Source organism: Chamaea fasciata, unplaced genomic scaffold, assembly GCF_029207755.1.
Source record: "Chamaea fasciata isolate MVZ Bird 193981 ecotype frontalis unplaced genomic scaffold, bChaFas1.0.hap1 SCAF_11, whole genome shotgun sequence".
Lineage (NCBI taxonomy): Eukaryota > Metazoa > Chordata > Aves > Passeriformes > Sylviidae > Chamaea > Chamaea fasciata.
Window position 1 is genome coordinate 14,407,023 of NW_027094096.1, and position 25,276 is coordinate 14,432,298.

Sequence of the window (25,276 nt, forward strand, 5' to 3'; positions counted from 1 at the left end):
AGAGATTTTGGGTTGATTTCTTGTCATGCTATTAATCAAGCTGTCAGCAAGAAACAGTAGTGCTAGGATCTTGTGTCCTGTGTGGCCGTCTGTGTTGGGAACACTAAAATTTGGATGGCTGCATAGCTCCTGACCCGACCCAATGTTTGATGCATTTAATTCCTTTTAGATGAAAGATGAAAGGGTATGGTTACTGTTATAAAACAACTTGAACTCAAGGCCCAAAATGCTCCAACAGATGAAAGAAAGTGAAAATGAATGAAAAAATGTCCATTTTAAAGTGGTAAAAGAATGACTTGGCAATGACTCAAGAAGTAATCACTCCTGAATGTGTTTTCCTGTGTAGACAGGGAGGGGGAGGAACACATTTTGGAATATGTTCTAGTTGTAGGGTGAAGCACAAAGGGTGAAGATTGAAAAAAAAAAGATCTTTAGGGGAAGTATTATTGTCCTTATAGATCAAACTAAAAAATTTAATGAAAGATGTAGATGAAATGAATGTAGAAATTTTGTTTTTGCTGAAGTAATAGACCAAAATAATTTATGAACAATAATTTATGTACTTAAGTTTGCTTTTTTAAATATATATATATTATTGCTTGCTGATTGTTTCTTTCATGGAGAGTTGTGTTTGGCTGTAAGAATTCTGATCTCTGTTTCCAAGTAAATCTTTATTTATGCCATAATTCTATTTTTCTGTAGAGAATCTTGGTTAGCAGTTCCTTGCAAAAACAAGGATTTTATTCTTTAGTGGCTAATAAATATTTTTTCTTTTTAAGTTGCTTTAAAGTGCTTTAACTTTTCCTTTCTAACTCTGAACTTTCCTCTGTGTGGCTGCCTGTGAGGTACTATTTCAGGTATAGTTTGGTTTTGTTTAATTTGCTTTTACAGAACATGCATGCAAGTAACCAGTCCCTCAGAATTCGCATCAGCATCACTCCATCTAGAAGCAGTCTTCATACATGAATAAGTGTTACACAGTAATTGATAGCACAGTAGGGCATCTGTGTAATGGTGGGTGATGTTGACTATTACAGATGTTTAAAACTGTTTCCCTTTTCTTTTCTACCTAGGAGATGAAATTTATCAGGACATTTTTCGTGACTTTTCTCAAATGGCATCAAATAATCCAGAGAAGTTAAACCGCTTCCAGCAGTCAGATTCCCAGAAGTCTTAAGTGTCAAGAAGGAAAAGAACCTGAAGCTTATAGTGCAAGTCTTTTTTTACTTTAACAGAATGAATTGTATGCATTTTGTTAGATAGTTTGGATAAAATGACCACTCCAATGTAGCTTTAGATTGTGGTAGCTGGGGAAATGTATGAGTTGGTTTATGTTCTACAGTACACATACCTCAGCAGCTGAAGATGTTTGAAGCCCCTGAGTACCTGCTAGCTCAGCGTAAGCAGGCCCTGCTACACACCCGGTGTTTGCAGCTCGCACTCGGGGCTGGCAGGGCTCACCCTGCAGAGCTGGGGTCTCCACTGCAGCGCTGCGGGTCCACTGCAGCATGGTCACACAGCTTTGCTCCCCAGTGCCATCCACTGGCATCTGCCCCCCTGCTGTCATAAGGAATGTGCCTCTGACAAGAAGGTCTGGGTTGCATTTTCTGGGACTGTTTGGAAGGGAAATTGGGTAATGACTTCCTGAGTTGTCCTTCCATTTGTGGGACTGCAACTCAACAGATTCTCTTGTTCCCACACTGACTCTGGTTACAGGTAGGCTGTTCATAACAGATGTGGTAACTCCTGCTCTTTTGCAAGCTCTTTCACAGTGGAAGCTCTAGTACCAGGCTGGCCTTTATGCTGGTGACTGCAGGTCAGTCACAAAGGGAAATATCCTGGGGACCAAATTCCTAAGAGCAGTCCATTTTCCTTTTTTTTTTTCTTTTTCTTTTCCTCCTAAATTAAACTTTCAGTGCAGCAAGTATCCTTCTAAATGAGCATGTGGAACCTTTCATGAAAAATAAAGTTAATCCTTTTGGACTTGATGTGGGGTTTGTTTGTAGTATTTTGACATGAAAACTTGAAATTTGAGACATAAAAGTAAATACTGAGCCAACAAAGTTTGTGTAGAATAGTTGTACAAAGGCTGTTTCTACTTTTTGCTGTTCTCGCTAATAGCCCTAAGCTCAGTGTAAAAGTTTCATGTCTTGCAGCCACTCCAAATTTAGGGCAGTCAGTCCTTTCTATCAGGAAGCAGTAACCCTTGCATGATTTGCAATGATGTGTATGTTTATGTGTTGTCTAAACTAAGGTGAGCACAAGGAAAACTAGAATTGCAGTATGCATATTTGTCAAGTAATGAATGAGCACAGTCTCCAACTGTGTTGTGAGGGCAGCAAGACAATTTGCTTTATTCAGTAGTGAGCCCCGCTCTGCCCTTGTGCATGTATAAATGGTGTCTCTAGATATATGCTTGTGTATCATGTTATTTATACCTAGATAATAATCTTCCTAAACCAGCAGATGCAATTCTTTATCCTCTATATATCTGCCCTATGGAGACAACTCTAAGCAGAGTTTTTAGGTGACATAGTATCAGTGTGAGTTTTCAGTAATCCTAATAGCTGTGGCATTATGTTAACCTGCTGTTTAAGTGTATTTAGGAAATGAAATGGCTTTTCTCCGTGGAAAGATAAGCAAAACTGGGATAAAACAAATTGAAATCTGTAAACTATGGTAAAGATAAATTTTCTGGTATGTTCAGTTTTAAGAAGGTATTTCAAACATTTATCATTTTGCATCAAATATGTAATAACGTATCAGATCTGCATATTATTATTGCTGCAAAACTAGTAGTGTTGTAGAACTGTCCTGTGGATTTCAATTCCAAGCAGACGAATCTTACAGCACAGTTCTTGCTTTGTGTGTGGTCTAATTATGGTAGGAAAAGCAGATTCTGCCCATTTAAAGTGTGCATATAGTCTGAATAATAATAAACTTAAGGATATCACCTGTAAGCAGTATTTTTTAGTAAGTTGATTTTTAAATAGCTGCCTATGAAATTATAATATACTTCCTAAATTATCAGTATTTACCAGTAAATGGGTGTTTTAGTAGACCTTAGAGAAAGTAAGATTCCTGGTGTACAGATGGGACAATGTAAGATATGACTGTATAATACACATCTTAGACATAGGTTTTTCTAAATGTCTGTTTTTCCCAGCCTGGCAGGCAGTGTGTAGTGTGATTGGAATGTAATGCTGCCTAAAACTTAGTGGCATAATTGCTGTCTCAGTCCAGGCTGCTGGGAAAAAAGGTCTGAGAGACTTACTTCAAATCTCCACTGGTGATTTCCTCCCTGGCCACAAAATCTCTGTGACAAATTTTGCAGGATGACTTCTCTAGACTAAAAAGTTGCTTCGCTGTAGCTCTTCGTGTCCATGTGTTGCATTCCTGACTCTCATCTGTCTGGGAATCAGTATCAGTCTGTCTATGCTAAAGGATGAATCACACCTGACTGACAGGTGGTGTGACTTGTCAGGAGCACTGGGATTTCAATGGCTTTGGGAATAGGTGTGTCAGTTGTGATCCTCAGCCTTGTTCTCCTGACCTTTCAGGTATGATAGGATGTCCAGTATAAACTGCACTCAGTTAAAGCCTTTTGCAGGTCAGGTACAATGGTAACATGTTTATTAGCAGAAATGAATGTACCATTAAGTTTGATGGTTCAGTCTCACCAGGCTCTGGCAGGCTCCATGTTCCAGGGCCTCCGAGACTCACGGGATTCAGCCCCCAGCAGTGTGGTTATCACCACAGCTCTGAAGATCTGGATTCCATATTGAGGTTTGATTCATGTTAATATTGTGCTCAGTAGTATTAGGAAACTTCCACTTCTATTACAAAGTGAATTGAAGTGACATAGTAGAAAGTAAGGTTCCATTGTGGATTAGTATCTTGTACTTTGTACCAGGCAATGGAAACGTTCAATTCCAGTTCATGTTTCTCTGTAGGTATGAATTACAGAAGTGAGGGACAAAGCAGAAGATTCCTAACACATTTTAAAACCATCTTTCACATGGATTTTTAGTAATTTTCTGTATTAGAGAGCCCATTGAAGGATAGTATAATATCTTTCCTATATATAGATAATGTGTTACAAATGTCTGCTGGAACAACAAATGTTGAGGAACTCAACTTACATTCTAATGCATCTTTATTTCAGAGGTGTAATTTATGTCCATTGCATGTTGATTAAAATAGTGTCTGTCGTGGCTCATTAGTGATATCAATTGTTTTGACTGTTCATAAAGTTGTCATGTTTTATGTTAGTGTCAGTACAGTGCATATAAACTTAGATTTCTGAATTATCATACTGAATTATGCCACTACCTATGTTAGACAGTTGGAATTTGTTCATATGAATTTGGGTGAAGGTGGTAGATGGTCCAGGTATTTCTTTGCTTTCACAAACAGCCCACATTGCAATTGGATGGATGTGTGTTCCAGGTGCTCATTAGTACATTGTGGACTTCAGCGCCTCTGCCCATTAGGACCTGATCCAGGAAGTCACTGGTATCAGTGGCAGTCTTTCCACTGATTTTGGAGACTCTGGATTGTACCATTCGTGGCTTTTAATGTTAGAATGCTAAAGGATGCTGTATTAATACTGCATTTTTCACTCTGTGGGTGGGGTTTTATATTTTACTTGTTTGTATACTGAGCTGAAATAGTTTTAGAAAATGCAACCAGACCTTCCAACTTTGTCAAAAAATCTCTGTACAAGAGGAAGTTTCTCCTGTTTTGCATTATGACATCAGTACACGTCGTCCAAATTACTAGGTCTCCTGGATAGAGCATAAACTTTGTAGCACTAAACTAAAAAGGTGAGAACTAGAAAAAGCAGAGGGTTGATGTCATGTTTACAGGACTTCAGTGCTCCTCTGCAGCCACCTTGTTTAAATTGTGGATGTTACCTCTGCTGCTTCATCTTGAGAATTTCAAATAACACAGTGACTATGAAATGACCCTGTGATGAAAATGCAAATAATAATATGTAAGTACAAAGGGCATGATATTTTCACAGTGTCAAAAGGACTGAGCTGATTATTCTGATTCTTCAATACACAAAGTATTTTGAGAATCAATTTTTCAGGCTACAATCTCTGCCCCATACATTATGGACACTTTTTCCCAAGTTAGTTTATGGCTTGTGCAGTCTGACAGCCAACATGCCTTGCTCCCGTGCTTATACAAAGGCACAATTTTAAAACAGGGACAACTCTGGAAAGGCACTACTGGGGAAAAGGATGAGTGTACCACTTTGGTATATACCCTTTCATAGACTTGCTTTATCTTTCTGCATACAGTATTTTCTTGTTTCTCTTCCCATGGAAGGAGATGATAGAGGAGGAAAAATTCCACTCACTTTTCTGTTAAGAGCCTAAGTTTTCCATGTTTTGACAGAAATCGCCAAGAGATCATCGTTTCCTCAAGAAGACCGAAATAATGAACTTTTTTGTTTCTCCGCGCGTTCCTCTGTACTCGGTGTTTTTTAAGCATTCCAGCAGTAAAATGTAAAAAACCCTTCCCCTCCGTTAAGCTGTAACTGTACAGACTGTATACCCCGCCCTCCTTCACGTTATGTACGGCTGTAGCCTTTGTATCTAAAACTTGACTGTAGTTTCTGTAGTGTGTCATTGTCCGGGGGCGGCCCGGCCGCGTCCCCGCCCTGCTGCTGGGGCGGGGCGGCGCCGCCATGGCGGCGCTGCGGGGCTCGGCGCGCCGGGGCTGGGCGCGCTGCCCTCAGCCCGCGGCCCTCGCCGCCGCCGCGGCCCTGGCCGTCTGCGCCTTCTACTACCTGGGCGGCGGCGGCGAGACCTTCTCCAGCGCCACCCGCCGCCTCCGTGCCACGCCGCCCGCCCCGGCCGGCCCGGGGCCCCGCGGGCTGCACCTCCTGTTCATGTTCACCAAGGCGGAGCGCAACCCCGCGCTCCGCGACAAGGCGCAGGCGGCGCTGCGCTCGCTGCTGCGGCACGGCCGCCTGGGCGCCGCCGATGTGCTGCACCTCCACCTCGTCACCGAGGGCGCCAGCCGCGACATCGGCCTCGGGCTGCTGCGGGACCTGCTGCGCGGCGCTGCCTTCCGCCACCAGGTGCGCGGGGGGCCGAGGGGCGGGCCGGGCCCGCGGGGAGCGAGCGGGGGCGCTGCCGGGGTGTCCTGTGTGGTCTCTGCGGGACTCTGGGAAAAGCAGTCCGGCGGGAACGAACTCCCTGGAACTAACTGCCCGTGTGCCAGCGCCCGGCAGAGCGCTTCGCTCCCACTCTCTACTGGAGAAGCTCCCACTGCTCCCCAGTTTTGGAGTCTTGAGGGGCTTGTCCCCTCCGCTGCTGCCTGCGTGGAGGTGTCCTGGTGCTGCCCAATGATTCCCAGCTGGGATAGGGCAGCAGCGTGGTCTGGGAACACCTCCGGCACGGCACCTGTGCTGGAGAGGAGCCGTTGCTCTAAGTAGTGCTGCTCTCCTGCAGCCCCTTAGTCCTGCGCTAGCTTCTCGACACAAGGACCACGTGTGCTTGTATCTCGATGGTTTCCCGATCAGGAGAGAAGGTTGACCTGCTGCTAGGGGCACTTGAAAGCAGGAATGGAGAGCCTGCAGTGGCTGGAGTGCACCCATGTGTGAATGTTCCTACTGCCAGGGAAATGGTGCTGCCTCCCAAATCCACAGCCAGTGTAGTTTATGCAAAGTCAGTCTTTCCTTTGCGTTAAACAAGTGTTTGAAAACTGGAGGGGTGTTAAGTTCAGAGATTCCAGGTAACCTGACTATCCTGTCCTGAGGTGCTGCTGCAGAGTGTTGCTTGGAAGTGTCCTCTAGTACTGCTCTAACTTTTATTGCTTATAAGTCATGTATTTCATATTAGCTGAACTCTGCCAAGATGTAACTAGAAGTGTTAACATTTTTTGTACAGACACTTTCCTGGTAAATAATTCTACCACTCGTTTTCTTTAAACAAGTCCTTTACTAGTGCTGGTCCTCAGTCAGGTCATGTACCTGTGATGGGCGACCCACACCACACAGAGCTCCTTCCGGAGGATTCCTGCACTCCACAGCAGAATGCACTGACTGCCCCATGATGGTGCAGTGATGCGCTGCAACAGCCCAACCCAGGTTTGTGGTATTATATCTCCTGGAGTGGGAGGACCCCCAGGCCACCATGGTGTGCACATCCCTTGCAGTCACCCCTTTGTGTGCGTGGCTGCCTTGCTGCCATCTGGCCCTCTGGGAAACACACTTCTTTGCAGGCAGCCTTGCCAGCCTCATTTCTCCAGAGCAGCATGGGCTGGGAGTCGGAGTTGGAGGCCTGAAATGATTTGTCTGTTGTGGATGGGCCTGTCTAAAGGTGCTTGTGGAGTTACAGTGAAACCTGGCTCATGGCTTGGTGAGTATGTCTGGCACCAGAACTGGTCTCCTGGGTGTAAGCAGGCAGCATGATCTGGAGGCCTCAGGTGAGATCTCACTGAGATCTGCTCAGTGGGACAGCTGCTTCTCTCTTTCCTGGCCGAGCCTGATGTACCCTGGTTTCACTGCCTAGCCTGTGGTTGCCAGTATGTTTTGGACCGGTCCATTTCTCTGCTTTTAGGTACAGAGCAGAGGCTGCTCTGCTTCTCAAGCATGCAGCCTTGTCCTAATCCTGTGCCAGTTTCTGGTAACGCCAGCAGGTGACAGCACCACTTTATTCTTGTTGTAGCCTACTCCCTTCCTCTTTACCAGCAGGAAACTTATGCCTAACTTGGACTTCTGGTGCTCCTGCTGAAATGTTGAAGATCATTGATCCTGATGCTCAGGTAGCTCCAGCAGTAACCCATCTCTATCCCGAGACCTCTCATTTCCTGCTCCTCTTGGTGTGTGAAGAACCCTCTCCTGGTTCTTATGCTGTTTTCCTAGCACAGGCCCAGATACAAGGCTTGATAAAGTGCTCAGGGTGCAGCTGGAGCCACTGAGGCAGGATTGATAAAACCCCCTGAATTTTACTTTTTCTTCATGAGGGGGTGATTCAGGCCCTGCTTTTGGAGCTGTTTTTGCCCTCCCATCCTAGAAAAGCTGGGATCAGTTGGCTCCTCTGCTTGAGTGAAGCTCAGGGTCAGACATGGATCGTAACCTTTGGGGAAGGTTGTGGGCAGCTTTTCTCTCACCCTAGGCAGATTCAGTAACTTTCCAAGTCTCCTGGAGACTGAAGCAGCCGGCTGCAGCCGGGGACTGTGCAGAGAGTGAGGCCAGAGGGGCCGTGGGATGCTGCACTGGGTGTGTGAGAGCAGCTTAGGCACTGGACCGTCCCGGCAGGGCAGGGCTGTCCGGGCGTGGGCGGTCGCTCCCGCTGGCCGTGCAGATGTGTCCCAGATGTGCAGCCGGGCGGCGGCGGCAGAGGGAGCTCGTGCTCCGCGGGTGCGGCCGGGAGGCGGAGGGAGGACCCAGCCCGCGGCCGTCCTGCCCGTGCGGGGCCTCGGTGGGCTCTTACCGGGGCTTTGTGACTCCAGTCGAAGGGAGCGTGTCCCGCACACGGGTGGCAGGGGACCTCTGTAGCCTCTCCCGACCCCCGGCCAGCGGGAGGAGCCTGGCAGCGAGCCCGGGCCAACCTCGGCTGACACTGCTTACACAGAGCACCGGCTCACCCTGTCTCCTGCCACTCCAGGCTCTGTGCTGCTACTCCTTATGCAATTCCTGTCTATTATTGATTCCATTTCCCTGCCATAATAACACGAACCAGGCGTTGAGCTCCCTGCTCATCTTGGTTGCCTGTTCAGATGAACCCTACAAAGGACACTGCTGGGTTGGAAGTAACAGGGCTGCCATCGCGCCATGCTTACGGAGACCTGTGAGGACGATCAACACGGGAAGGAGAGAAAGTTAAAGGGAAAAGAAATGCAGGTTGTTTTTTCCTAGTGAATCAGTAGAAAGGGTCTTTTATCAATGTGGGACGTGTGTTTATTAAACTGTGCTTGGACAGGAAACCCTTAGAACTTTACTTAATGTCCTCAGCAAACGTGGTCGGATTTAGCTACAGGGATTTACTAAGAGCTGTTACACAAATAAATAACAAAGTACAAAATTAGCAGCAGATCAACAAGCTGTGCTAAATCAGCAATGAGAAGGGAAGAAGCCTTCACAGTCCCAGAGAGGCTGCCTGGCCTGTGGCTGCAGGACCAAAATTCAGCTTTTCAGGAGTTTGCTTTGCAGAAGTACAAAAGGGAGGGCTAAAGACATGTTTTCCTGTTTTCTTTGGCAGGAATGGAAAGGCAGATGATACTGTGTCTGGAGTTTCAGGAGTATTTCTCCTTTAACTTTTGTCCACTGGTGCTTGGCAGTGTGCTCACTTCAGAGGTGACTGGAATTGGTTTGACATTTTTCCCCCTTTCCTACGTACTGTACACACCTCAAGCTGCCTTTGCTGGATGCAGAAGGGTGGTTACAGGTGCTGTATTTCTCTTCCATGCTTCTCCAGTCCAGCTAGACCCCAAAGCTGCCTCTGCCAAGCTGGGCTGGGAACAGAACATAGCACATCCCTGTTCTGGTGGTGCTCAATTTCATGAACAGGCTCTCAGTGCCTTTGCACCTGGAGAGTAGTAGTGGTTTGCTGGTTTGGTCATCTGGGGTGGCTGCTGTCCTGCTCAGCATGACTGCTGTCACAGCAATGGCCATGCAACCAATCATGCAGCTTACTAGGGCTGGGATGTGGTGCTCCCAAATGGTAACAGAGTTTCCTCCCCTGCAGTGTCTCAGGAACTGTGCTGTGCTATCCAAAGCCAGGTGTGGCTGCTGATGAGCTCTCCCAATGCACTTTCCTGGTACACGTTGTTCTGTGTTTTTCCTGCTGTTCTGCTGCAGGCCTTGGCTCCGAGCCCAGCAGCCAGAGCAGCAGCAGCAGGGCTGCCCCGCCTAGGGGACGTGCTGGCCACGGAGCCTGCACCAGGGCTCCTACAGCACCTGGCCGACAGCAAGGGCCGGGGGCCAAGCGTGGATTTAGGGTCCCCTCCCCAGGATGGGGCCGTAGGGCCTCAGCTGTGCCTGTCCTCCTGCAGTGCCCTGCCGTGGGCTCAGCCATCCTGCCAGGGCCAGGACAGGCCCATCACCTCACCATGTTCAGCCTACGGTGGATGCCATGAGCGCAACCCTGGATCCAGCGAGCTCCACTCTGCCATGAGAGCACGTTGGTCTGAGCAATGCGTTCTGCAAAAAGCTGTGGAAGGAAGAAGCTCCAGACTGCTCACTGCCTCGATCTCTGCACCAGCCTTGCAGCCCCTTGTGGATCCCATGGAGGGGATGGTCATTGCACCAGCACAGGCTCCAGAGCCACCTTCTCCTTTGAAGCATTTGGCTTGGTTTAGGTTTTCTTCTAATTTAAAAAAAAAATTTAAAAGGCAAGTGGTCTATCCTGCATATTTTAAGTATATAGTGTAGGGGCCCTTGTTCTTAAGCAGGGGAAGTTTTAGTGAGGAAAAACGTGAAATTGTAGAACCATTGAAATAGTTTCGTTTGAATGGGACATACAAAGGTTATGGTTTGTGTTCCCTGCTGAAGGTAGGGCCAGCTTCTAGAAGTGTCTTGGTATCCCTCAAACAAGGGTGATAGGTTCCCCTATCCAAAATTCAAGTACTGCTGCAATGTCATGTCCTCGCTGGACTTCAGTTCCAGCAGGACTTTTCCTGCTTTCTCCGATCTGAAGAAGGCGGCACGACCTCGAGTCTCCACAGTCAAGTTCCTGCACTCCCCCTTATCTGCACCAGGGTCATGTCCCTCATCTCTCTTAATTATCCTGAAAATCCCTCTCATTATCTTGTGTAATTCAGTGACCTGTATCCTTCTGTGGGTATAACGAGCTGCATGAAAGTTCCTGTTCATTGGACTTTGACCAAAATAAATTATAAGCTTGTAAAATTACAGTAGCTGGCAGGGTGCATTTGGGGTTGCTGCTGTTTCTGGGATGTAGCCACAGCTGGCACGGGCATGCCAGGGCCCGTGCTGGTGCATGGGCCCCCGCAGGGCTGAGGGATGCCGAGCAGTGCTGGCTGAGCACCAGCAAATCTCCAGCACAGGCAGGCTGAGATCCACGTACAGAAGTTGCTCAGCTCTGCTGTAGCTCCTGATGTTTGGATTGTCATCAGCGTGCTGCGGCCTGTCCTCCCTTTCCCCCCGCAGCCCCGGCGGGACGTGCTGCAGAGCCTGCCTCCATGCTGGGCTGAGGAGCAGGAAATCCAGGCTGCGTCCCTGGCCCTGTCACAGCCTGCTTCTCTGGCAGGGAGTAAGCCTTGGTCCTCATGGTAAGTGATGTGGTCTGGCTTGGCTCTAAACAGCAGCATACCAGAGCTTGGAGCAAACTGTTGCCTCTTTTGATGGACTCCACATGGGAGACCAGATATGTGCTTGCATCAGGCAGTGGGTACACACTGGAGAAATAGCTCAAAACATGGAACACACTTGGTTGTGTGAGGGGAATCAAGTCTCTGCCCACCTTACAGTTACGAAATGGCTGTAAAAGCCCTTCTCTTTTCCCTGCACTTGACCAGTTCTTGCATCAACAGGATGTGCAGGAGCTGAGGCAGCCAGGCCCCTTTGTGTAGCTGCAGTGCCACCAGCACTGTTTGTGCTTTACCCACCTCCCCCCTCGTCCTGTGCTGGTGGGTGCTGAGCAAAGGCTGCTGGAGCTGGGCCTGTCCCCAGAAACGGCATCTGAGTGGTGTTTCTGGTGTCTCTGCCAGGTAATAGTCCATGATGTGAATGAGCTGACAGAAAAGCTGTTTCCCATCGTTGAGGCCATGCAGAAACACTTCAGCGCTGGATCGGGGACCTACTACAGCGACTCCATCTTCTTCCTGTCGGTTGCAATGCATCGCATCATGCCCAAAGGTAAGTCTCTGCTGTGCTGCCTCCAGCAACACAGCCTCTCCTCTTCTGCACAGAGATGTTATCTGGTGCTATTTGAAATAGAAAGTTAATAAACTTCTGGGATGGCCTCCTAGGATTCTGCTCCTTCCTGCAGAGTGATGGACTCACCAGTCCAAGACCACATCCAGGTCTCTGCTGGCACGAGTGAGAGGAGGTTCTCCTTGTCACATGGCAGCTGGCCCTGCCTTTACGCCCTGAGATGATAGGAGAGGTGAGACAGGAGCAAGCAGGCCTTTCTGTGTGTGTTTACAACCTCTTTCCCCTTGGGGTGCCTAGAGAAAGGGGTGCTCTGTGTCTGTGATGTAGCTGTGCGCTCTTGAGCATCAGCAGAGTGTAGTTGTTGAGTCTTTCCTCTTGGCTTTAGGGAGCTTTTGGAAAGCTTTTCTTATTAGTAGCCACTGATTGCTTAAGTTTCCTTGTTGTACCTCTGCTGTTATCAAGTGCAGATACAACAAGAACTCTGCAGGGAAACAAGGCAGCTGGCAGAAGGGGCTTGGCTCATCTGATGCCCTTTTCCTCCCCTGGCTGTGTGCAGTTGCCTCTCCTGGAGCTAGTGTGCTGTCTAGTCTTTGGTTGCACAAATGGGGTTTTGTGTCCTTGGGCTTCAGACCCCTTCACTGGAGCTCCTGTAGCCCTACTTGTTCATTCCCAGTGCTGGTCCCTGGGTACTCCCTGTCAGCTGCCTTGCTGGCCTGGCACACCAGTGATGGCAGCATCCCTTCCTGAGCTGGTCACATGTCCTCCCTGGGCATGGCAAGCTGTGGGTGGCAGTGGTGGCAAGGAGCCCCGGGACCCTGCCTGGCCATACACCTACCCCAGGAGGAGGTAACCAGCCTCTCAAAGCTCTTTGTGGATGTCATGCAATGGTGGCCTGTTCCCACATGTGTGCCTGTTCCCAGGGCTACAGCTGCTGGCACCAGCAGCTTCCTTGGCATCTGGAGCCTCTGCCCAGCTCTTATACTCCCTGCAGACTTCCTACCACGGGTGTCAGGTGCACTCTTTCTGAGATGTGGGCAGATACAGCTCCCCTGTGCCCCTGCTGAGTCCTGTCCCAGTTCGTCTCCTCAGGAGCTCTTACCTCTCCTCACTTCATGAGGCTTCCTCTCTTCTTTATGGACTTGCCCCTGTCCTCCTGGCATGGCTTTCCCACACTAGTTCATTAAACAGTGGAGCAGTGGTGGCCCTGAGGGTCCCGTCTAAGCTCACTGATCATTACTCTGTGGGCTCCAGCAAATGTGCTCTACTTGGCTCTCCCTCAGACTTGGGTAATTTTGTGTGTGTCTGGTGCTGTCTGCACTGTGAACGGTTTGAAGTACACTGCATACAAATGATGGTATTAATGCTGGCTAATTCACTCCTCCTGATTCCGTACTCTGTCTTCACTGTGTGCTGAAGATATCCCTGTCGTGCTGCCTGCCAGCAAGAAGCTGCTCGGTCTGAAATGCCTTTTCTCAGTTCGGTTCATCAACCCATGAGGCGTCTCATCTCTTGGAAAGCTTGTTTGCTCTCCCTCAGCCTGACAGGGCTTTCAGTGGTCTGTTGGGGCACAGGATGTTTAAAGAGGCATTTTTACAGTTTCATGAGTTTAGTTTTTGTTTCAGAAGCTGCTAGTAAAGCTGATTTATATTTCCCTTGCAAGGGAGGTCAGGTTTACTGTGTTGTGTGCCTGGTGATTTATGGGGCTGGCGGGGCTCATGGGCCCCTCCCAGGGTGGCCAGCACTGAACGAGAGACATCAGGAGAGGCTGCAGCTCTCCTCCCACTCGCAGGCTTGCAGGTGGTGTGGGAATGGCACTGTGCTCTTGCTGCCCTCTTGACTCAGACAAGTCAGTATCTACTGGTCTAAAGAAGCCACTTTGCTAAGTTGGACGAGAAAGGACCAAACCTTCTTTTTCAGGCATATTACCGTTTTTCCTGGTGCGTTTCTTTGGCATTTCTTCTGCCTTGAATGCTGTGTTCTGCTCTGAGTGCTGCGTCTTTTTGTGCACCTCTCAAAGCACATCTGGCTCCATAGCATTAACACCACTTTTTTGTGGAATTCAGATTTGATTGGAAGCTTGAGCATCCTCTAGCAGAAATGAAGACTCTGATCTGAATATTAAACTCTCTGGTGTGTTGCTTTGCATTTATCAGCCTACAGGGTTTTTTTCAGTAGCAAGTGAGCTTTGTATTAAAATTGCCTGGCTTTAGTTTACCAAATATATCATTTTTTGAAGAGAGGCATTTTCATGTGTCATGATTTAGTGATTCGTTTGGAACCTATGGATCATGGTGGGGCATTGACCTTGCAGACCAGTGGCACTGAAAACTGAAAACCAGGTTATTTTTATTTTATTTTATATTTTATTTTTATTTTTTAGGGACTTCTGTGGGACGTATGCTGGCTGCATCCACGTTGCACTGAGGGTAAATGGGATTTGCCACTCAGCTGCTCTCTCGTTTACTGTTACTTGGGATCTTTGCCCAAAAAACTTCAGATCTAAAACCTGCAGCTGCCAAGTTATATTATAACAGCTTCTTAGCTGGTGTAAATCATGGAACACTCTTGCCTTAAATGTCTTACATCAGTGGAGTTAATCTGATTTAAACCAGCTGGGGAGTTGGTATGCAGCACGCAGAAGTGCAGACTGCATAACTCTTGTCTGTGCTTGAGGCTCATAAATCCCATTTTAATGTGGTGTGGCCAGGCCCAGGGAGCTGGAGCAGTGCTTGTTCCATCAGAATGGTTCTGCAAGGGGGAAGTGATGGGGAAGTTACACAGAGAGGACAAGCAGGTTCAGGCTTAGAAGGAGCTGCTAGGATGAGGACAATGCCAGCATGAAATGGTCTTGAGACTTGCAGAGCAATGTAATGAGGAGGAGGGAGAACAAGGACTCGGACCTTTTCACTTTCCTTTTCAGTATGCCCTTCCAGAGGGGACCTCTTCCTTCCTGACTGGCTTTGATCCCTCTACCACTTTTTGTCATTTTAGTTGACTAACTTCAGGGGACCCAGCAAGCTTTTTATCACCCTTCTATGGGTACATGAAGGAGTAGTGTCTGGGCAAGTCTGTCTGGCAGGCAAGGTCTGTGGACAGACTCCTGGTGCCACAAATGAGAGGCGGAGGAGTTGAGGTGACAGAAGGGCAGTCTGGGGAAGCTGGGAGCTCCCCAAGGAATTCTTGGCACCCATTCTTGGCCCAAGTCAGAAAAAATTCATTTAACAAGTGATCTTCCTCAGGACCACCAGGAGCTGGTGGGCCAAGAGAGGGCCAGCAGCATCCAGCAGCTTGGGTAGAGTTTGAAAACTGCCATTTGGTGTTCAACTGCATTGGTGTTGCTGATGGTGCTGCAGCAGGATGGCTCTGTTGGAGAATAAGGAGCAGAGGGAAAATGAGACGTGACACAGAAGCAGCTTTGTGGCTTATCTCTGCCAACTTAGACAGAGGAGTGGAGTCCATTAGCTCAGGGGAGGCTCTGAAACCTGGCTGACGGGACCATCCTTCACATGGAGTGAGGATATTTAGCAGAACTTGACTGAAGATGGTATTGGATAAATTGGAGGTAGCAGAGTTTCCTGGCTGGTACAAACAGCTGGCTGTCTTCATGGGGAGTAGCAGCATCTCTGGGCATGGTGATCTCCCGCCAGCAGCATGTGGGGGAGTTCTCAGGGTTTCTCTCTCACTGTCCAGCCCAGCCTGAAGGTAGAAGCTGTGATGAAGGGTGGAAGATGAGCACCGGCTGCAAAGGGCCCCTGGGCTCTGCTGGGTGTGAGGTTAGCCCTCATGCAGCATACTGCATCTTTCAGGTGCTGAAGATGCACCTGGGTGCTTGCTGCCTGAAAACTCAGGAGCTTGTTCTGCAGGTGCATTTGGTAAGGCTGTTCATAGGAGGCTTGCAGGGGAACTAAGAGGTAGTGGGAGAAGTTGGTAAGTTTCTGTGTGACTAAATAAAGATGTGGAGCTATGAGGAAGGAGAACAGAGTGGAACTGAACATTATGTATTGCCAAAATTTATGGCATACCAACGTGGTCTGTGGGTAAAAAAGAAAGAGGTTTAGAGAGGGCAGCGGATTCTGTGTGGGACCAGCCTGGCTGACTGGGACCCTCCAGTCTGGGAGGGGCTGGCTGAGGGGGTTATGGTGTGGTCCATGAAGCTGTGAGCCATACAAGGCAGAAGTTTGTACAGGACCTGGAGGACATCACAGTTGGTGAGAAGGGTGTTCAGAACAGATTGTGGGGATCTGTAGACCTCCTTTCTGCAGGATGTTGTAGGTGCTGGGCTGCCTCATGGATGAGGGACTCACGGCCGGCTGCTGTGTGATGGGCAGCAAGCCTTGGTGTGTCCTGGAGCTGCCAGCTGTGCAGGAGCCTGTCGGGTGGGGGGTGGGCAGAAGCAGGGGTGGTGCTGTGGGTAAATAAGCAGCACTGTGTCTGGGGAAGTGACTGCCAGCAGGGAGCTGTGCCTCTGGGTTCTTAGTGGGTGTCCAGACAGCACCTGTGACACATCAGGATTGATGGGAAGTCCAGTGGTCTCCCTGGCTTCAGACTCTGAACGGGGCAATTTCTCCAGCTCATTATCAACAGCTGTGCTGATTGTTAAGCATAGACCAGATTATAATGATGTTTGTCCAAGCAGCCTGATAATGACCAAGCCCCAATCGCTTGGGGTTTGGTGCTGCTTGCAGCAGGATCCAGCTGCTGGCTCCAGCTTGGTCTCCCACGAAACTGATATCAGCCTTTGTCTGCTCTGGGAGTACCAGCCTGGAGACAGAGGCCTCTGTGAACATCAGCTTATGCCTTTCCCACCAAGCAGAGCTGGGCGGAAGGCAAAGGCCAGCCAGGAGCTGTGTTGGAGCAGGCACTGAGCTATGCTGTGCTTTCTCAGGGCACTTTGGCCTGTGCTGAGGCTGGAGCACTGCTGCCACTGGCTGTGAAGGTGGAGAGCCTGAGAACTGGGGAAAGGGGTTAAGCACAGAGTTACCCGGAAAACAGTCTGTTTACTGGAATAATGCCTTGACTAGTAACTGTCTTCTGCTAGTGTCCTTCTGGAAAAGCCCACAGGCAGCATCCTGAAGATATTGTTGATTGCTTTTGTAGAGATGTGTGCCTGAGGATTCAACATTGCATCTGCACTGTTTGAATCCACAGCACAGGATTGCCCAGTTGGACTGTGTTTGCCTGTGGGGTGCCAGGTGCCCATGTGTGATGTGTCCCCTCAACAGCACCTGTGAGCAGACCTGCACTGCACACATCCTGTGTTACACGGGGCATCAGAGATCTCTGAGGTGGAGCCTGGCAGAGGGAGATGGGGAGGCATCACTCCCCCTTCTTCCTCTTGTCAGCTGCAGAGCAATTCCTGGTGCACAGGGCAGCTGCCCACAGAACTCAGCAAATCACTGTAATAATTGTAATAAGTGAGCATTTTGAAAGTGCGTCACTCCTGATCCTTTCCTGCTGGCTGAGCATTGCCATCATTGCTGAGCTCCACCACATCAGGGAATGCAGAGATGCAGCTGTTGGGAGAGGGCTGGGAGGAAAGCGCCCATGTCCCAGATGCTTCAGGCTTGATTGTGTGCTACCAACGGGGAGATGCTGGGAAAAGGCACAGAAAATTGGGGTCTGTGGTGGAGTCATGGGAGTTGGCCCCAGAGCCTTGCGCTCCCAAACCACAGTTCCCAAGGGATGCTGCAGTAGCTAAAGGGTTTACTTTCTGGAAAAATGTTTCCATCTTTACAGGGATGGAGGGAGTGTTAATTGTTTCTGATGTGCTCTCATAACCTCCCTCCCTGCTTCATGCTGCAAGCACGTGAAAAACCGCCAGATTCCCTTCCCAGCCTGTCTCTGAGCTGCATGCACTTATGTCAGACCCTGTGATGGAAAGACTCTGGAGTGATCATTTTGCGAGCAATAGGAATAGCTGTGCCAGCCATTGTTCCTTGCTGGGGTGAGCCTCTTGTGTGAGAGAGTTGTTTTCATGATGCTTTTCAGGAGCAGGCAACAGCAGATCTCTGAATAAGCCCACCCCAGGTAAACGATGGAAGCTGTGGCCTTGGTGAGGGGTCCACATCTGCTGAGATGAGCTGCTAACCCCATCTGGCTGCCTGTGGGACGTGGCTCTCCTGGAGGAGAGTGCCTTGGCCGCAGTCCTGCTGTGGAGGAGGTGACAGGAAGGGCTGCTGTGATGAGGGAGGTGTGGCTGCTGCTCCGCAAGTGCCTGGAAGTCTCCTGGGTGCTGCATCACAGCACAGACCCCTTCCCTGTGGCACTGCTGCCTCTGGGGCCAACATGGCCCACAGCCCCCGGGGGTAGTGTCACTTCTCATCATTTCCACTGCCTGCCCCTTGCTGCAATGCCACCATTGATTATTTTTGGATGTCCTAGATCTGTCAGGCCAGGGCTGGCTGCTCCCCCCGCTCCCACGGAGCAGCAGGGTCTCATCACCCAGTGCCGTGGTGGGTGCTGCCCTCCTCTCTCCCCGGCCAGACCAGCTGCCCCATCCCCAAAGGGTTGGAAGCTGCTGGGGGTCACCCAGTGTAACTGCCAGGGCTGCTCTCCCCACAGCCTCTCCCTGCTCTGCCATAGCTCATTAGAGCTTAGCAGGAAGAAACAAGGACAAAATCTGCCTGCAGCCCTTTCCCCCAGTGTGTGCAGTTAACTGGGATGTGAGCCCAGAAAATTTATTTTCCTGTATCTCTTTTTGGTTTCCTTTTCCATCTCACCTGCTCATTACTTCACAGCTTTTCATCCACTCTTTTGTAATTTATAGCAACCTGAAATCAAACCTTATTTTGTCTGATTAAAAGGTTTCCTGCTGCTCTTCCTCCAGTTCCAAGAAGTGTTTTCACACTCCTCCCCCAGCAATAGCATATATTAAATACAAGGCAAACAGCATTTCCAGCTCCATCCTGAAACCTATTGCGTGCTTAGCAATGTTGCTGCCTTTGAGTCCAGTTAAGAGCCAAGGTGTTGAGTGCTGCATAATATTAGTCACTCAGACCTTGACGGATTACAAGGGACACTTGGATGCACAGGAAAAATTAATTTCCTGGAACAAAACACATCCATCTCCTGCTGAGTCTTCCCCTTCCCTCAGGAGGTGGCTGCAGGGTGTCGAGCAAGGCGATCAAAGTGATACTGCTGTCAATACCTGGGAACATTCTGCTGCTCCAGACCCCCGAGCTCACCCAGGTGCCTGCCCTGCGTGGGTGGTAGCAATGATTTGTCATCTGTCTCTGGCAGACAGCCTAATTTTTTAATTAGCTGATAGGCTGATTAGCTGCTGTGCTGCAGCCACCACTCTGCTCTGCTGGGTGCCTAATCAGTGCTGCAGAAACCTCGTTAGCAGCCGGGCCGCTGGGGCACATCGCCTGCACTTCCCTGGAACTCTGTGTGCAGAAAGGGAGGCTGTTTGATGGGGAGGCAGCTGCTGGGCTGTCCCAAAGAGAGCAGGGGACCCTTGGCTGCATGGCAGATGTGAGGACCTGTGTTGAAGCACACAGCTGGAAGGTAAGCTGCCCTGCACCTTGGCAAGCTCTGCTGGTGCAGGGCTTTGTGGCATCGTCTTCTTCTTGGGAGGGTGGGCTCTGGAGCAGCACCATTTCCTGGGAAGGGGGACTGCAGCCCCCCCAGTTGCCAGCACAGTGGCAGCAAGCTCTGAGGAGCGTGTCATGCCTGCACATGTGCACGTGTGCCCCTGCCTTGGCTGCTTCCTCTGGGCGAGGCTCTCCGGTGCTGCCAAGGTCAGCTGGGCAGGCAGCAGTGATTAATCCTGGGCGCAGAGGGGAGGCTGTGTGTGGAGAAAACAAGGCCTGGCCAGGGGAGCACACAGCCAGAGAGGAAGCTGCTCACAACCCTGCTGACAGCAGCAGGGAGAGCGGCCAGGGGCAGCTGCCAGTGCGGAGGGTGAGCCAAACCCAGGGAGCCTCTAATGAAGGGCAGGATGGAGAACCCAACATGTTTGTGTAAATAAACTGTGTGCCTCCACACTGGGTTTGTTGAGGTGCTGGCATCCCTGCTTGGCACTGCAGGTGCTCCCTGCTGCAGCTGAGGATTTTAGAGACAGCTGGTTGCTGCTGCTGGGCAGTACCCTCTGGGTTGCACAGGGACCTCTGGAGCCTGTCACCCACTCTGCATTCATGCTTGGCCATGGTGCTGGCTGTGGGAGTGGAGTTTTTCTTGGCCACACGTGTCTCTGAGCCAGTGAGGGCGGAGGGTCCTGGTTTCACAGCCAGCACAGGCAGCTTTGTGGATCTGCGTGTTGCTCCTGCAGGCACACTGCCCGCTGGAGCTGGAGGCTGCTGCCCTGCTCCAGGTTTATTGCCCAAGGCAGCCATCTAAAAGTCACTGCTGGTCCTTCACAGCTCCTTCTTCCCTTGGGATCTTGTCCTGTCATGATGGGGACAGCTGAAAAATCCGACTGAAAATAACATTGCTGAAAGCAATTCAGAGAGGTGGAGGGGCAGCTGTCCAGGTGTGCCCAGCATTTGTAGACCAGCAGACCTGAGATCCCCAGCCCTTCTGACTGCAGCTCAGAGCGCTTTAGTTGCTTGTCTCTCTTCCTTGTGGTGGTCTAAGTCAAGTGGCAAAATGAACAGCCATCCCCTGGCTCTTCCCCACAGCCTGCTGCAGCTGCACAACACCCAGAGCTGCAGCCAGCAGGGGACACTCCCGTCACTTGGCTGCACTGTGTCACCCATGCTGGCTGCAGCTTCTGCTGGCCCTGCAGAAGGTTCTCTTGAGTTGCTCTGCTTCCAGCGCTGCTGGCCCCAAAAGTCTCTGCTGTTATGCAGAGGAGGTGTGGGGAGGTCAAGGTGCTCCTACCTGATACATGCCAAGTTAACAGTTGGCTTGATGATCTTAAAGGTCTTTTCCCATCTAAATAATTCCATGATTCTATGTTAAAGGAGTCTCTCCTCACTGGCATGAAGCATCAGAATGGTTAAGTCCTTAAAAACAGGTTTGTTGAGACAGGTGGAGGTGCCAGTGCAGAGGATGGCAGGAGCAGAGCCAAATTACCCCCTGCTTTGGTGACAGGTGTTTGCCTCAGGAGTGTGTGTGAGATTTGGGCGCAGTGCAGCCTGGTGGGGTGGTGTCCTGTCCCCTCTTGGTATCCCACTGTTGCTTGCAGCATCTCCTCTGCCAGACCAGCTGCAGGCAGGATTGTTTACTCTGAGGGAGCTGAGCTTGTGCTAACATGAGCCTGTCAGTACTGGAGAGTTATAGCACTTCCAGCATTTTCATTCTTGCTTCTACTCTACATCTGTTAAACCACTGCTCAGTTATCAATGATTTAGACTGCAATGTTTGCTGGGCAGCTTCTGCCATTTGTGCTGTGATTGCAGCTCTCCATTTCACTCTTAAGTTCCTGGACACAGCTCTTCCCCTTTCCACTGCCAGTGGTGGCATGCTGCATCCCTGGATCTGGTGTGGTTTGTATGGAGGTGGAGGGTTTGGAGCCAAGGCCAGCACTTAGACCCCAGCCCTGCTCCTGCTGTCTGGGCTCAGCTTTACCAGGGGAGCGACCTTTATACAGGGAAGGTTGTTGGGATGAGCTTAAATTACTTCGGCCGCAGAACAGCCTGTGCTGCTCTCAGCAGGCTCCTGCCTTTGCATCTTCTCTTCACCTGACCCTTCATCCATTGTCCTGTAGTTATAAATCCACTATTTACATTTGTTAGAGTGCATCCTCTCATCTCAGGTTAGAGGAAAGTAGTCCTATTCTATGGGGAGGTTCAAGGCTGCCCATCCATAGGCTGCTCTGAACAATGGGAGCAGGTGCTAAAGGGCTGGAGGGGTAACAGCTGCTGCTAATTGCTCACTGCATGACATCCCCAGAACTCTGGCTGGGTCCACCAAAGCTCACCTCCTTCCTGTGCCCCCTGCTGCCATTCAAAATCCTGCCTGACATTTCTGGGAAGAGCAATTTCGTAGAAGCTTACAATGGTTTGGGTTGGAAGGGACCCTAAAGTTCATCTGTGTCCAGCCCCCCCTGCCATGGACAGGTGTGTCACCTGGTAGATGAGGTTGCTCATCTAGACCAAATTTGCTCCTAAGTGTCACTCCAGTGGTGGGGTGGCTTAGCTTGTTGCATGCCTCCTCTATCCCTGCTGTGCCCTGGGGCAGTTTTTGGGGTCCATGCTTCTTGGGAAGGGCTTCAGAAGCTGCCCCCTGCCACAGGGGCTCCTGGGTGCCTTTCAGAGCATCCAGACAGCCTGCTGTGCCCCTCAGGGTGCCTGTCTGTGTGTTGTCATAGCCCCACTGGGTCCTGGCAGAGAATGTGGGGCAGCAGGGCACAGGGACATGACCTCTGTCTGCCTCTGTTCCCTCACTGGATGAGGCTGTGGGATGAGACATCTCTGAACCTGTCCATTCTCCTCTGGACAGGGCTGGGGGAGGTTTTGAACCAAGCCTGGAGCACAGCCCTGCTGTAGCTGCTGATATAAGGCTGCAGTAAAAGATTACAAGCTTTAAATGGGCCCAACCTGTGCTATAAAGCTGTCAGTGCTAATGGAGACCATCTCTGCTCTGAGTGGTACAGCTACACTTTCCATGCCGTGGCTGGAAGAGCTGGAGCTGAACAGAGTGGAGGGTTCTACACAGTATGGCAAAGTTAGAAAACTCACTGCTGAGCAGAACACAGCCTTTTCCACATTTCCATCCGGATCCTTCTGAGCAGCATGTGACTGAGAGAGCACACGATTCCTCCACCCCCACATGGCAGCCAGGACAAAGCGCTTGGTGGAAGGGCGAGAGAGCATGATACATCATAAATATTAGTGCCTGGCCCCTTGCCAGTCCCAGGCAGAGAAATCATCTCAGCCATTAATCTGTGCGTGCAAGCTGCATCTGGCAAAGTGATGCTTAATGTCACCCATGCTCACTTACGTCTCAGTGTTGCAGTTCATGCTTGCTTTAACAAAAAAAGTTCAAAAATTTAAAAAAATTTAAACCAAAAAAAGTACTTGGTGCTTTCTGGATTTAATTTCTTAGGGAGTATTTCCTGGGGAAAGCACAGGGCACAGCATGGACCAGTGTGCTGGGGTGAGCCAAATATAGGAAGCCTCTAATGAAGGGCAGGATGGAGAACCCGGGTGTTTGTGTAAATAAACTGTGTGTCTCCATCCTGGGCTTCTTGTGGCACTGGTGTCCCTGCCTGGCACTGCAGCTGTGCTCAGCTCAGCTCTCTGCTCAGCTGAGGCTTCTGGGGACAGCTGGCTGGGCAATGTGCTCTGGGTTGCACAGGGACCCTCCAGAGCCTTTCACCCACTGAAGTACTGGGGCAGGCAGGAGCTTCCTCCAGCTCCTTTCATTCTCCACTGTGATTAATTGCAGTTGGTGTTCATCTGTAATTTTAGAGAACAATCAGATGACGTGCCTCACAGTTGATTTAATTGAAATCTGATAAGGCATCTGGGCCTGGCTGCTGGGCACCAGGGTGAGTGGTGCTGAGTTGCCCCTGGGAATCCCATCCCCTCTTCCCAGCCTCAGCAGTACCTTGTAGGGCTCAGGCTCCTCACATTTTTCTGGAGCTGAGCTTGTGCTGTAAAACTCTTGTCCTGGAGTTTTGTGACCAGTGTGGGTATTCTCAAGTGTGGTAATGTTTAGGATTTGGGGGTTTGCCCCACTGTAGTTTGGGCCACTGGGGAGGTTTGGTGCATTTGGGATACGTGTCTTGTTCCTCATTGCAGAAACCTACTGCTCTGCTGATTCATATGCTTGAGTTGCACTGGGCACTTCTGAGGCAGTTCAGAAGGCCTGGGGGAATTTGCTTTCAGGTCAAGACCTGCTTTAGCCTGTGGTGAATTACTGTTCCTGGGGTTTAAATCTTTGCAAACAGAGGATTATGGTGATGGTAAATACCAGGTAGGCCTGAGGATTGCCGTACTGAAGGCTGAAGGGAGCATGGCCTTTCGCTTTTGGAGATAGAGTGTGATGGATGTTTAAAAAGTAAATTGAGATACAGCCCAAGTTGTAGCTTAGATACTATTTCTCCTTGATTTATATTTCTGCTTGTGTGCTTCACAGTGTAAGCAGTATATTTCTTGCTTAACCTCAGAGGGCCTTTTTGTTCTTAAATGAGGACAACGTGGTAGGTATGACCAAATGCCAAGAGTCCCAGATTAGTGCAAGATCTGCAAAAGTTTCAGAGCTGCTGCACAGCCCGACATCTGCTTGAAACACAAACACCAAGCAGTGAACACTTTTGAAAATGCAAAGCTTCACTCCTGTGCTGGGGGATTACTGCTGGTGCCTGGCTGCCCTCAGTGCCTCTGGGTCTCTAGTCCCATGGTGGCTTTGGGGGCTGAAAACAGAGCAATTGCCTCCTGCTCTCAGCAGCCAGGAGTAGGCAGCAGCCTGTCCCGAGCATGACAGGGTGAGGGGATGAGGAACTATGGTGGTGGAAAGGCTGGAGTGTGAGCATTGCCCCAGCAACACCAGCCTGATGGGAAGCCCTGCCCCTAGGCGCAGCAGATGCAGGCAGCAGAAGGTGAGGGCAGGCAAGGCTTGTCCTCCTGCCTGCAGGTACTGGGCAGGAGGAAGGATGAAGGCTTGGTTTGCTAATTGCTCTGGAAGTGGTGGTGACAGGCAGGTCTAGCCTACAGGGAGCTCTAAAGGCACCTGTGCATGATGAGTGGGACCAAAACAGGTTGACACAGCCTTACAATCCAATTAGTGCTGAGTGCTAAGCAACCTGACCAATTTGCTCTTGGCTTTTATAACAAATATAAATAGAGGGGGCATTACATAATGCCCTGGGGAAGGCTCCACTCACAGTCACTGAGAAGGGCTGAGCTGGCCTGGCCAGAAGATGACCATGGCTTTGCTTGTGGCTAGGAGATCCCATCTGATGGCTCGATCTCTTGTAGTGTTTGCACTTGCTGCATTACACTTGGCCTGCTGCAATCCATGCAGCATTCCCAGATCACCTGGGATGAGAAGTCTTGTCAAGTCACATCCCCTGCACACTCCCCCAAGCAGCATCTCTATCTTTTAGTCCTGTATGCTGCAAGGGAGACTGGGACAAATTCAGGCAGGGGCCTGGCCCTGTTAAGGACCTTAGGCCCAGCCTTGAAAATTATGTTCTCCAGCCTTTCCTTGCTCTTGATGCCTCACTGCAAGTGGAAGATGCTTCCATGTCTTCACAACACCCCTTGCCTCTGAGAGGGTGCCACCAGCAATAATAAAGTCTTCTAGGCTGCTGCAGATCACCAGCAGTTCTGTGCAGGCAGAGGGCTGTAATCTCTTCCTCAGGGAAGCCCATGGCAAGCTGCTGGGAGGTAATGGGTTTGTGCAGGTGATACTGGAGGAGTCCTGTGGAGAACTGATGTTGTCCATGATGGGAACTGCTTTGGTGTGTCAGGCTAGGAATGGATGCTGTCTGAGCTAGAGGTGTGAAACACTCATGGAGTTGGTAGCTGA

General features: G+C 50.0%; 2 protein-coding genes across 6 annotated transcripts in view; both read left to right on the top strand.

Moving 5' to 3' along the window:
- Positions 1–1,988, top strand: part of ACAP2 (ArfGAP with coiled-coil, ankyrin repeat and PH domains 2) — a 59,904-nt gene extending 57,916 nt beyond the window's left edge. For all 4 annotated transcript variants that reach the window (XM_066193315.1, XM_066193317.1, XM_066193316.1 and 1 more), the window contains one exon: positions 1,074–1,988. In XM_066193315.1, the coding sequence (XP_066049412.1) occupies positions 1,074–1,177 (104 nt within the window). In that variant the 3' untranslated portion in view covers positions 1,178–1,988. The remainder of the gene's footprint in view (positions 1–1,073) is intronic.
- A 3,701-nt stretch (positions 1,989–5,689) lies between these two features.
- XXYLT1 (xyloside xylosyltransferase 1) overlaps positions 5,690–25,276 on the top strand; it is a 32,155-nt gene continuing 12,568 nt past the window's right edge. The window contains exons 1-2 of one of the 2 annotated variants that reach the window (XM_066193320.1): positions 5,690–6,094; positions 11,692–11,839. In XM_066193320.1, the coding sequence (XP_066049417.1) occupies positions 5,699–6,094; positions 11,692–11,839 (544 nt within the window). In that variant the 5' untranslated portion in view covers positions 5,690–5,698. Of the gene's footprint in view, positions 6,095–11,170; positions 11,254–11,691; positions 11,840–25,276 lie in introns of those variants that run through there. The other variant, XM_066193321.1, reaches the window with a different exon arrangement.